Source organism: Pelodiscus sinensis, chromosome 2 (assembly GCF_052426305.1).
Source record: "Pelodiscus sinensis isolate ZL-2025 chromosome 2, ASM5242630v1, whole genome shotgun sequence".
Classification (NCBI taxonomy): domain Eukaryota; kingdom Metazoa; phylum Chordata; order Testudines; family Trionychidae; genus Pelodiscus; species Pelodiscus sinensis.
The window spans coordinates 44,686,116-44,699,570 of record NC_143053.1 but is presented as its reverse complement, the minus strand read 5'-3'; the positions used below and the strand labels follow the sequence as shown (position 1 = coordinate 44,699,570).

Here is a 13,455-nt window from a genome sequence, read left to right as displayed (position 1 = left end):
TTTATTTATTTATTAAAAAAATGCAAAAAAAAAAGAGTCAATAGGAGGAATGTCTGACAACTTTAACACTGCAAAAAATCCTGCAAATAGCATATGTAAATTCATGGCCTGGCTCCCGGCTCCCCTTAAAGCCTAGAGAACACCTCACAAACTCACATTTAAATTACAACCCTATTTAAGATGTTTAGAGTATACTTCAATTAATCTGTAAAGGTACCCCACAAAAATATAGCAAGGAAGCCCCTTTCTTGCACCCATTACAAGGCAAGATACAGCCCTTATTTCAACCCCTTTACATTTAACTAAAGATATCAATAAGTTTATCTTGATAAGTTGCTCTTACAGACCTTACAAGGCTGAATAAAGCCCTTGCTTGAGTAAGGTGACATTCGTCAGTTGATTATGAAAATAGTTCAAGTTCACATGCCTGTGTGGGCCATTTTTATGGGGGCATAACTAATGCACTTTGCAACAAACGTCTACAATGCATATTCAAACAATAAGATGCTGAAGAAATCAGAGCTAATTTCCTTCAGAGTAAGTCTATGCATTACATCTTTACAAGGACAATTTCTATAGTAAATTTTCAACATTCAAACCTCAACCATTATGAAAACAGAACTAGTCCTCAAATGGTTGCAAAATGTTTTTACAGTAGGAAACAAATACTTTTCCAAATCCTCCTATTCTAAAACAACCCAAACTTTTTGCTCTAATATTCAAACGAATATATACCTTTGGCCTCAAACTAGAGCTCCAATCATAATAGATTTATATGAGTCTATAGCTTAGAAAGGACTACCAAACTGATAATTATGGAAGTGCTTATGTTTTGCAAAACTGGAGCCCAATCATGGAGAAGGTTATCCAGAAGTGAAAGTTTCAGAAAGTTATGAGCATCTGAAAAGTGAACTATAATAGAAACAATTGTTTAAATTTACCTATTGAAGACTATAACTGCACTGGATTGTACAACAGCTCCTTTAACAATAGTTTTCCCATCAATAATATACTGAATATGGACCTGACCCTTTCCTAGATGGTAAAGACACGGGGGGAGGCAGGAGAAAGGGAGATAATTCTTGAAGAAGCTTAAGAAAATACCCAGATACAAACTACATATCCAAGGGATACCTGTCTTAACAATCAACTCACAAAGGCTTGTGGTTCACCCATATCAATGCAGTACCAGGATAGGCTTGCCAAAGGAATTCCTTTGATTTGAGTGGTATTGCACTGATGTAACAGATTAGCATTTAGCCCTTCAACTACATCTACATTCGGAACTAGGGTGCTACTGCCATCTAACAAACATAACACGCTGCATAGCCGAGATTGCACAGGCAGCAGTGAAGGCTATATGTCTGAGTACAGGCCCTGGGGGTCAGGATGCATACCTAGGCAACTAGCCCTCAGCTGCTACCCATGCTGCATTGCTATTTTTAGGACATTTGCTTGAGCTAGTGCAGACATCTATCTGTGCTGGGAATCACAATCTAAGTGTACACCAAATTTGACACCATCAGCACTTACCAGGAATGTATTTCCACAGTGTCCACACACCACCCGAGTACCTTCTGGCTGAACTGGCAAGGCAGGCTGAGCTGGCTGCTCTTCTGGAATCAACATCACTGGACCAAGGTTAATGATGCGTCTACTGTGGTAGGAACATCAAACATATATGGCATATCATTAAATTAACAAGGGGAAGGGATAATGGATTTAGGTTGTAAGCTCTGCAAGACCTTACCAGATATTTTGACTCTAAAGTGGAATCTACTTCTTATTATGTGTGTATCAAATTCAGACTTCTCTTATTAATGTTTTACAAACATGTAACAAAGACACCATTTTCTTTAATGAAAGTTTATTATATAAGGATCCATGTAAATTGGAACAGTTTCAAGAATAGAGGCCTAGCCAGCAAATAGTAGCTTGGGGCACTGCCCCTCATGAATAGGTATGTATTGACAGTGCAGAAAACTGGATGAGACGAACAGATGTACAGGCTTATGAACAGAGAGGCTAGAGAAACCCACAGAAGGAATGGGACTCACTCTCTCGGCCTTCCAGCCAACATCCTTCTCCCATTCAAACTCTCCTTACTCTTCAAAATCAGACATCCTTCTCACCCCTTCTCCAAGCAGATTTCATCTTCTCATACAACTCTCTTCCTTTTCCCCACATCCTCCTAGCCAAGACAAGCCAGGCAGCCTCCTTGCCTCTACTGTGTCCACAGTCTCTGCCCCCAAGCCTGCCTTCCTCAGCATCTGAAACCTCTGACTAGATTCCCCACATCCAGACCCTCACTGCCAAGCTTGATCCCCCCCCGCCACACACACATAGTCCCTTCTCCACTGAGTCCCAAGCCCCACCTAGACCTCCTGCACAGTCCCATTACCATTGCACCCAAAACACTGCATCAAGCCCCTATTCATCAAGATCACCTTTCACACCCAGACTGCACCACACAGAACCCTCTCAGCCTATACCTGCATCCTCTCCACACTAAACCGCTGCCGACTGAACCTGCCTGCCCACACCTGATGCACTTAACATGAAGGGGTAGGGCTCTGGAGCAAAGCTTAGTCCCGGGTCATTGTTGGGCTTGGGTGCAGCCTCACTTCTATGCCATGTCCTACAAACAAGCTGCACCTACCTCTGAGCAGTCAGTGGCCTGTACTTCCCCCATAACATGGCTGGAGCAGTCACATTTATTTTACAAATAAAATTAGCAGAATTTTAAAATATTGTGTGCAGAATTTTAAATTTTTTGGCACACAATGCCCTCGGAAGTAGTATATGAAGAAAAAATGCAGTCACAAAGCATCACCTATTCCACATGTCATCTCTCCTCATGCCATACGGCCACAACTCAGGTTGAGCTAGATCCCCTCCATGGGAAAGGTCGGGAACGCTGGCAGGGCATTCTCTGTGAATGGCCCTTTTCTACAGAAGTCACTCCCCCAATCTTGCTCTCCTTCCAGGAGAGCTGCTAAAGAAGTGTATACTATTGAGACTGTTATTTTAACAAAATTAGGAAAACTGGTTTATTTTTTGTCTTTCCTGATTATCTAGTACATTATAATATGTTATGGATTCCTGCTTAGGTTTTATTGGATAAAACCTTCGACTTCACTGGGGCCAGGATTTCACTTTATTGCACTAAAGTATATAATGGCATTTGGTGTGTCCAGGCACATCCCTGTTATTTATTTTAGAATTCCAAAGATTAGCATTAACTAGGGATGTAATAGTATAGTTGATTAACCGATAAGCAAAAGCTTATAGGTTAATGCTATAGACTACACACATTCCTCCCCCACCTCACCCCCAATTGCCAGTAAATCTTTTAGCAGGCTGGCCAGCAACCTGGCTTAGTCCTGGCTTGAAACGGGTCCGTGACCTACCCCTGCTGCAGCTCTGCATTTAAGTGTATTAGAGCCAGGCAGGCAGGCAGCCTGGCTCAATTCTGGCTTGCGATAGGTCCAGGAGCTCAGACCCACCCTAGACAGGGGCTGCTGCCATCCCGCGCTGCTGCCTCGGTATCAGAGGCAACAATACAGGATGACAGGCAGCTGGTCCGTGAGGGGAGCTGGTTTTTAAACTGGCTCCTCTTACAGACCAGCTCCCACCTGGCACCCTGCACTGCTGCCTCTGATTCAAAGGCAGCAGTGCAGAGTGGCAGGGGGCTCCTCGGGAGTGAGGCGAGAGTGCACTGGTTGCCAGCCCCGTACCCAGGGACTACAGAATAGTTGACTAACCGATACAAATACTTGAGGTTACTCGACTATTCAATTAACCGATATTTAACATCCCTAGCATAAACCTCAGGTCAGCTTACGTTAACTACTTTCTCTAAACAAAGAGCAGATACAGGCAGTCCCCGGGTTACGTACAAGATAGGGACTGTAGGTTTGTTCTTAAGTTGAATCTGTATGTAAGTCGGAACTGGCATCCAGATTCAGCCGCTGCTGAAACTGACCATCGCTGACTACAGGAAGCCCGAGGCAGAGTTGCTCTGCCCAGGGCTTCCTGGAATCAGCCGCTGATCAGTTTCAACAGGCTGAATCTGGACGCCAGTTCTTACATACAGATTCAACTTAAGAACCCCAGGCATCCCCAAGTCAGCTGCTGCTGAAACTGATCAGTGGCTGATTCCAGGAACCCCTGGGCAGAGCAACTCTGCCTCGGGCTCCCTGTAGTCAGCCCTGGTCAGTTTCAGCAGCGGCTGACTTGGGGACGCCTGGGGCAGAGCAGCTTGGGTGCTGCTGGGTTGGTCCAGTAGCGCCGCTCCTTGGCGCTACTGGACCAACCCAGCAGCACCCAAGCTGCTCTGCCCCAGGCATCCCCAAGTCAGCCGCTGCTGAAACTGACCAGCAGTGGCTGAATCAGGACACCTGGGGCAGAGCAGCTGGGGTGCTGCCGGGTTGGTCCAGTAGCGCCCAGAGCGGCGCTACGGAACCAACCGGCAGTACCCCAGCTGCTGTACCACAGGCGTCGGAGCAAAGCCGCGGAGCATGGGGGCAGCAGGAAAGCCCAGACGCGCCAGGAGACCAGGGAGACGGGGAGCAAAGCGGAGCAAAGCCCTGGAGCACACCAGCAGCGGGACAGCCGCAGCGCATCTGGGCTGTCCGCTGCCCGCGTGCTCCGCGGCTTTGCTCCGCTTTGCTCCCCGTCTCCCTGGTCTGTTGGTCTCCAGCAGACAAGGGAGACGGGGAGCAAAGCCGTGGAACACGCCAGCAACGGGACAGCCGCGTCGCGTCTGGGCTGTCCCGCTGCCCCCGTGCTCCGCGGCTTTGCTCCCCATCTCCCTGGTCTGGGGAGACATGGAGCAAAGCAGCGGAGCACGCAGGCAGCCCAGACGCGTCGCGGCTGTCCCGCTGCCGGCGTCCTCAGAGGCTTTGCTTCCCGTCTCCTTGGTCTGCTGGTCTCCAGCAGACCAGGGAGATGGGCAGCGAACCCCGTTTGTAACTGCGGATCCGACATAAGTCGGATCTGCGTAACTCGGGGACTGCCTGTATGTTCATTGGCTAAATTATTTTTGAGAAAGGAGGAGGAGGAATTTCTGCAATGAAAGGTTGCAAGAATGTCAAGTTATTCACTGTTACTAAGCAACAGAGTTGCTATAACACAAGTTGTGCTTTTACCACTTTCCCATAGAATTACCATAGAACTGAGCTTGCAAGAAATCATGCACAATACTTCCCAGAACTTTTGTTTCTCCACGGTATTGTATGCTATTCACTTTATGCAGCCCTTATACAACTTACACAATATATTATTTCATATTCAATAGATTAAAAACATTCTTTAAACTTATATCAATAATGTTGGAAAAATAATTATTCTGGCACAAGCAATATAGTTTTCTTTTTTTAATATGTTAACCTAATGAAGCCAATAAATTTAGGTCTACACAGAGTCGCGGACAAATAAATATCTGTGTAATGCCAATGAAAGTGGACACATTTTATAAATGACTAAAAATAACATTACAATATTTGTAACATTCACAGCACCTTGGTATCTGTCACTAGGATTCTTTAGGTCTTACCAATTAGGCCTTGGACATCCTATTCGCCGAGATGTATCCTTACAGATAAGCAGACAATTACAGGGACATCTAACATACTTCTTTCCTGAAGGAGGGTTTTTGATTGGCTAGACAAAAATAATAATAATAATAATAATAATAATAATAATTTCCATCAGAAACTTGACATAATAGTGAACCATTTTTGGTTTCCTCTCCCACCCCAGGTATACATACAGATTAACTGATGTAATAGGGATCCAAGCTGAGGAAAAGGAAGTATAGTTTATCCCCTTTCTCTCCAGGACAGAACTTGACAGGAAACAGGGCTAAACTTAACAACAAAAAACAATGAAAAACTTAAAAAACAACAAATAGTCTGGTAGCACTTTAAAGATTAACAAAATATGTAGATGGTATCATGAGTTTTCGTGGACACAGCCCACTTCTTCAGATTTTGTTTTTTGTTGTTTTTTAAGTTTTTCCTGTTACAGACTAACTCGGCCACCTCACTGAAGCAAAAAAATCAACAAATAGTCTTGCAGCACCTTAGAGACAAACAAAACATGCAGATGGTATCATGAGCTTTCGTGGGCACAACCCACTTCGTTAGTTATCGGCATCCTAATTTTAGCTTAAAGAGTAGAAAAATGCTTCTGCTTCATGTTTTAGCTGAAGCATAACATTAAATTAAGTCCCAGTTCCACACATATATGTTTGTATGTTTGCATGAATAGGGTTGCCAGGTGTCTGGTATTCACCCAGACAGTCCAGTATTTTTTTTACTCCTGTCCGGTAAAAAAATTCAGAGAATACCGGACACCTGAGATGTCTGGTATTCTCTGAATTTTTCCCCATCCAGGAGGCGAAAATCCCGGGCACCTGGCAACACTCAGAGCTCGGCCTCTTCCCCCCCAAACCTCCTCTGGCCTCGAACACCCTCAGCCCCCCAACCTCAGCCCCCATGCTTACCTGGTTCCCCAAAGCTGCCGGCACAAAATGGCTGCCAGCCAAAAGACCTAGGGGAAACAATGCTTCCCCTGCATCTTAGTGCTCAACTGCTCCCCTGTTCCTATCCCTGCACTCACTCTTAAAGGGGACATGCTGTTTTATTTTATTTTATTAATTAATTTTTTTGGCTTACTTGGAGTCTCTTTTTTTTCTCCTTTTTGCTCAACAACTTTGGTCCCCCCCCCCTTTTTTTTCCCCTTCAAGAGAATTGTTTCCTTTTTGGCGGGGGGAAGGGGGAAAGTTTAGTATTTTTGTTTCAACCATCTGGCAATCCTATGCATGAATCAGTAAATGTATATTGTTTCAAATTTGTGGCCCTTATATTTGATTTTATAAATAAGGAGGTGGGGGGAGGGGAAGCGACCAGTCTACTATCCTATCCGATAAAAAAAAATACAGGTCTTAGCTAGGGATGTTATCTTGGAAGTTCCTGCAATCAGTGGTGATACATGAAGCACATTTTTACTCCTAGAACAACTCCACTCCCTCTTTCTTTTTCAACAAATTAAAAATGTGTTAACACTATATTTCAAGTTCTCTTAATTTTTTCTGTGTAATCCAAAAGATGAAACTAAATGATCACAAAAGCGTGATGCCATCCACAGCCTCCGGAACAACTCCGACATTATAATCAAAGAGGCTGACAAAGGAGGTGCTGTTGTCATCATGAACAGGCCTGACTACCTAAAGGAGGCTGCCAGACAACTCTCCAATACCAAATTCTACAGGCCTCTTTCCTCAGATCCCACTAAGGAATACACTAAGAAACTGCACCATCTGCTCAGGACACTCCCTACACAAGCACAGGAACAAATCGACACACCCGTAGAGCCTCGACCAGGGTTGTTCTATCTATTACCCAAGATCCCCAAACCTGGAAATCCCGGACACCCCATCATCTTGGGCATTGGCACTCTCACTGAAGGACTGTCTGGCTATGTGAACTCTCTGCTCAGACCCTACGCCACCAGCACTTCCAGTTACCTCCGTGACACTACGGATTTCCTGAGAAAACTACAATGCATAGGTGATCTTCCAGAAAACACCATCCTAGCCACCATGGATGTAGAGGCTCTCTACACAAACGTCCCACATGCAGATGGAGTACAAGCTGTCAGGAACAGTATCCCTGATGATGCCACAGCACAACTGGTGGCTGAACTCTGTGAATTTATCCTCACACACAACTATTTCAGATTTGGTGACAACATATACCTTCAGACCAGTGGCACTGCTATGGGCACCCGCATGGCCCCACAATACGCCAACATTTTTATGGCTGACCTGGAACAACGCTTCCTCATCTCCTGTCCACTTACACCCCTTCTCTACCTACGCTACATCGATGACATCTTCATCATCTGGACCCATGGGAAGGAGACTCTGGAAGAATTTCACCATGATTTCAACAGCTTCCACCCCACCATCAACCTCAGCATGGACCAATCTACACGGGAGGTCCATTTCCTGGACACCACGATACAAATAAGTGACAGTCACATCAATACCACCGTATACCGAAAACCTACCGACCGCTACACTTACCTGCATGCCTCCAGCTTCCATCCTGGGCACACCACACGATCCATTGTTTACAGCCAAGCACTGAGGTACAACCGCATATGCTCCAAACCCTCAGACAGAGACCTACACCTACAAGATCTTCAACAAGCATTCTGTAAACTGCGATACCCACACGAGGAAGTGAGGAGACAGATTGACAGATCCAGATGTGTACCCAGAAGCCTCCTGCTACGGGACAAGCCCAAGAAAGAAACCAACAGAACACCACTGGCCATCACCTACAGTCCCCAGCTAAAACCTCTCCAATGCATCATTAGTGACCTACAACCCATCCTGGACAATGATCCCTCGCTTTCACAGGCCTTGGGAGGTAGGCCGGTCCTTGTCCACAGACAACCCGCCAACCTGAAGCATATTCTCACCAGCAACTACACACCGCACCATAATAACTCGAACTCAGGAACCAATCCTTGCAACAAACCTCGGTGCCAACTCTGCCCACATATAGACACCAGCAACACCATCACAGGACCTAACCAGATCAGCCATACTGTCACTGGTACGTTCTCCTGCACATCTACCAACGTAATATATGCCATCATGTGCCAACAATGCCCCACTGCTATATACATCGGCCAGACTGGTCAGTCCCTACGTAAAAGAATCAATGGACACAAATCTGATATTAGGAATGGCAACATACAAAAACCTGTAGGGGAACACTTCAATCTTCCTGGACACACAATTGCAGATCTAAAGGTAGCCATCCTGCAGCAAAAAAACGTCAGGACCAGACTTCAAAAAGAAACTGCTGAGCTACAGTTCATCTTCAAGTTTGACACAATCAACTCTGGATTAAACAAAGACTGTGAATGGCTTGCTAACTACAAAAGCAGCTTCTGCTCTCTTGGAATTCACACCTCCGGATCAGCTGCTAGAAGTGGGCCTCATCCTTCTTGATTGGATCCACCTCGTCATCTCAAGCCTGATCCTGGCCTGCATATTTATACCTGCCTCTGGAAATTTCCACTACATGCATCTGACGAAGTGGGTCTTTGCCCACGAAAGCTTATGCTCCTACACTTCAGTTAGTCTATAAGGTGCCACAGGACTCCTCGCCGCTTTTGCAGATTCAGACTAACACGGCTACCCCTCTGATAAATGATCACAGTTGTTCCTTCCTGTTCCTTCCTGATCTATGAAGCTATGAAATATCACTTTCTACCAATGTGTTCACACACTGACATATTTCTAATGGAAAAGTTTTAGTATATGCAGACGCTGGTAATTCACTCTTACAGTTAAGGTTGCTCAACACTTCCCATTACGAGACATTGTTTTCAATTACTCTGCCAAACTTTATTTATTGGAGCTGACATTTTCCATGTAAGGAGACAATCTCAGGCTAAATATTTTTTTAAAAATATGGTTCAGCAAAAATGGTTCAACCATTTCTCAAAACGAGTTTAGGGAAATTTGCAAAGTTAACAACTGCTGAAATAAATTCTTGCAAACATTTTGGCAAGCAGCTGTAGCATCTCCTTTGCTATAGCTTTAGCAAATGGGTTAGGAATTGATAGGAAGATAAGCTTTATGTCAGGGACATGTCTTTTGTTGTTCCCAAGATAAATCAGCCAGTGTTAGCAACACTTAAGCCTTTGACAATCACGGCCAGTGTTCCCCATAAGCTGTGCACTTGTGTGACCACTCAGGAGAGATTCATATGCCGCAGAGCTGATTAGTGGAGGGAGCACAGAGATTTTTTTAATGTCTACTGCTGGTGCACATTTGCACATGCCTTGTTCAAATAAAACACTTATTCTGCACATGGATGAAAAAGGATTAGAGGGAACATTGGTTACAGTTCAAACATGCCTATAGACTTGGTAAGAGTTCAGTAGCTAAATTTTCCAAAGAGTCTATCTGTACTAGGTATGTTCCTGTGCTACTGTGGAATTTCCTTGACATTGTTCCTCCCAGACACTAGGAGCTGCTGTGGCATCAGGCACAATTGCAGACAAGCAGGGTAGGGTAAGAACTGATAGAATGAGACTGGTATTGGATTGGTGAGGAGACAGGGATTGAGACAAGGCAGAGAAAAGGCTGGGACAAAGCAGTGTCGGCAGGTTTGTAACCACTAGAGAATGTGGAATCCGTCTAGGATTCCAGAGTCTCAGCAGTCCTGTGCTGTCATTTAGCTACAGTCTCCATGTGTGGATGAATGGGTTAAATTAAGTATATGGACATGCACCCCCTAAAACGATTATTAATCTGACCTACGGAGGTGGGAGAAAGGATGCCATTTGGAGTAGATCTCCACTGCCCTTCCACTCTTCTCTGCCCTGACGAACCTTTCTAAAGTGTATGGAAGGGATTTCTGTTGAGTTGGGGAATTCCATTTGGCACCAAAAATATCTTGGTTCCTCAATGTAACAGCACATTTGTTCCTTACTGTATAACACTGCTGTCCTGGATATGGGTAACGTAATGAAAGGGATACTTACCATTAATTGCTTTTGCTTTTACAAGTATGTCAAGGGGGCACTATAAATTTCAGGTCCTGAGAAAATGTCTTTTATTTAAAAAAAAAATAGGGGATGGGGTGGAGTATATGGCACAAAACTTTCTAAGCAATACTTAAAACTGGTCTTTAGGGCATTATTTAACACAACAGCGCATATATTTAGCAAAGCACACATATGTAGTGTAGTGAGTAGATTAGACATCTAAAATAACGGCACCTCAATTTTTTTTCTGCCAGATCTGAAAATCCTGCCATCCGTTCCCTGAAAAATATAATCTTCTGAGCCTATCATCTAATGCGATATCATCTCTCCCTAAAACATCAAGGAGATAGCTTCTGCTTTAACTGACTCTCTCTTAACCCCTTGAATTCCCACTTGTGAAAAATAAAACAAAATAAGCTTAGGAACCTGATGACTTTATGGCTTTTGTACATTTTCACTGATAACAGATAACCATGCCCCCTCTGTGTCAATAATCCTTTAATAAATACGCTAGGTGATCAGTAATACCAATGTACTCATGCTACATAACAAGGAGTTGAGACAACATATCAACAACAATAAAAAATATAAAACCCATTTACCGTAGCTTCATTGCAAACTGTGCATTTAACAACATGCTGGTGAAGCTTGCCATCCAAATTGATTAGCGACTGGCATACACGGCAGTTTATTACAGGAACACCACTGGCATCAGGACTGGCAATGGCGGTATATGGAGGGGGGAGTTCTGCTGCAAAGAACAGATGAAACAGTTCAACAACCAAACCATGAGAAGGCTCAGGATCACTCTATAACAGAAAATATTTTCTGTGATCAGAATAACTTAATATTACACAATCAAAGTCATTGGTTAGCATTATTGTTTATCTAGAGTAATCACAATACTGATTACATTTAAAATGTTTCCCCAATATTCTGTATTAATACATTAGTCCTAGCTCTATAAACATACTATAGAACACTGACAATACAGAAGCACCTCTGGAATGCTATATGGCTACGTCTACACTGGCCAGTCTTGCGCAAGAACATATGCAAATGAGGCATGGCAATGAATATCACTACGCCTCATTTGTATACTTATGAATCACCATTTTTGCGCAAGGGGCTTTTTTCAGGCAGAACAGTTCTTGCACAAGAGGGGGGTTTTGTGCAAGAAGGAGCAGTGCAGACTGCTCCCTCTTGCACAAAAGTCCCTTGCGCAAGAGAGCACAATGTAGACATAGCCTATGTGTGTCCAAGCACTTCAGTACCAAAGATATGTGGCCAAATTCCAAAGTGCTTAGAGAGACAAAAACAATGAAAGAGATGGGTGAGAAAAAGACTAACTTATGAAGGGAAATAAGAAAGAAAGAAAGAAAGAAAGAAAGAAAGAAAGAAAGAAAGAAAGAAAGAAAGAAAGAAAGAAAGAAAGAAAGAAAGAAAGAAAGAAAGAAAGAAAGAAAGAAAGAAAGAAAGAAAGAAAGAAAGAAAGAAAGAAAGAAAGAAAGAAAGAAAGAAAGAAAGAAAGAAAGAAAGAAAGAAAAAAAGAAAGAAAGAAAGAAAGAAAGAAAAAGAAAGAAAGAAAGAAAGAAAGAAAAAGAAAGAAAGAAAGAAAGAAAGAAAAAGAAAGAAAGAAAGAAAGAAAGAGAAAGAAAACATTAATCATTTGGGTAAGTAGAAAGTAGGCATGTTAAAATGTAGGTAACTGCATGAACGTGTAACCACTGAAAAACTCAATGGTTACAGACATCCACAGCTGGCTCATTGGGAGTGGGGTGCATGCCTGGAGAAAGCTTTTAAGCTGGCTCGTGACTCACACTGGCTGCCTGCCCCCAGGAGGAAGGCTGCAGGAGCTGCTGTGCTCCAGCTCCCACCTGCAGCCTTGCTCTCAGGGTGCTGCCCGCTGCCCGGCACTGCTGCAGCATGATACAGAGGCGGCAGCATGGAGTGGCAGCTGACTCCGTGGGACTGGGGCGAAAGTCTCTATGTAACCATGAACGTTAACTGATAAGCCCAGGCTTATCGGTTAACTGTCTGCACGGTTATGCATTCACATCCCTAGTAGGAAGTCCTGGAAGGAGTTATATTATCTGAAGAGGATGCAATATTGGGGCAGATATATTTAGTGTGGCATACAAAAGAGTAATGCTAGAAGAAATCAGGTGAAATTAAGAAAGGAAATTTTAGCTTACTCCCAAGAATAGCTGCCCTAGAATGAGTGCTAGAGGAGCAGTCCTGCAAGGGCCGGAAGGTTCTGAGAGCCTTCAACTTCTACTAAAGGGAGCGGAGAATACTTGGCACCTTACAGGACTGGACCTTTAAGAATGTGGTTTAGTCCCTTGATGTAAATGTGTGGGAAACAATTCTGCTTTTGGCCTTAGCAGAGGTGGAATAGTTGGCTTCATACATCTTCTTGAAGTAGCAGGTTAGACTGACCAATCTTGGGAATCTCCAGCTTTCGTAAGTCACACACAATTTTTGGGTTTTACAGGAAGGTATTCTGTTGCCTGAGAAAGTTTATTACATAAGCTGCATGTACATTTACAAACAAGAAAAGTTAGTCGTTTAAAAACAACAGCTCAGTATAATGAGGAGACAAAAAAAATCTTCTGCCCTTTCGAATTACCAGATTTCTCTCTCTCTACTTGGGTCTGTAAAAAGCCAGGAAGGAAATAAGGTAGTAGGTCCAAACTGCAGTTTATACCTGTGTTCTTAAATAGGGAACTGCAGTAGACAATAGAAAACACAGTCTAACACATTATAGTTGAGTAAATGACAGTCCAAAATGAAGCAAGATAAAAGCTTGAGTACATTTTAGTCATTTTTATTTCCAGATACCAATTTACACAAAGAGCACTAAATATGTGCATGTGG

The 13,455-nt window shown here is 43.6% G+C and overlaps 1 protein-coding gene and 1 long non-coding RNA gene across 7 annotated transcripts in view; one reads left to right on the top strand and one right to left on the bottom strand.

The window, feature by feature from the left end:
- The window catches only part of LOC112545134 (uncharacterized), a 70,614-nt gene extending 59,643 nt beyond the window's left edge, over positions 1 to 10,971 (top strand). For all 5 annotated transcript variants that reach the window (XR_016348701.1, XR_012901324.2, XR_016348702.1 and 2 more), the window contains 2 exons: positions 1,553 to 1,662; positions 10,833 to 10,971. This is a non-coding gene — a long non-coding RNA (uncharacterized LOC112545134). The remainder of the gene's footprint in view (positions 1 to 1,552; positions 1,663 to 10,832) is intronic.
- The window catches only part of PIP4P2 (phosphatidylinositol-4,5-bisphosphate 4-phosphatase 2), a 56,987-nt gene that overhangs the window by 27,082 nt on the left and 16,450 nt on the right, over positions 1 to 13,455 (bottom strand). Inside the window, exons 2-4 of one of the 2 annotated variants that reach the window (XM_075920407.2) lie at positions 11,181 to 11,326; positions 5,558 to 5,664; positions 1,534 to 1,657 (exon numbers count right to left, since the gene is read on the bottom strand). In XM_075920407.2, the coding sequence (XP_075776522.1) occupies positions 1,534 to 1,657; positions 5,558 to 5,664; positions 11,181 to 11,326 (377 nt within the window). Of the gene's footprint in view, positions 1 to 1,533; positions 1,658 to 5,557; positions 5,665 to 11,180; positions 11,330 to 13,455 lie in introns of both variants that reach the window. The other variant, XM_075920406.2, reaches the window with a different exon arrangement.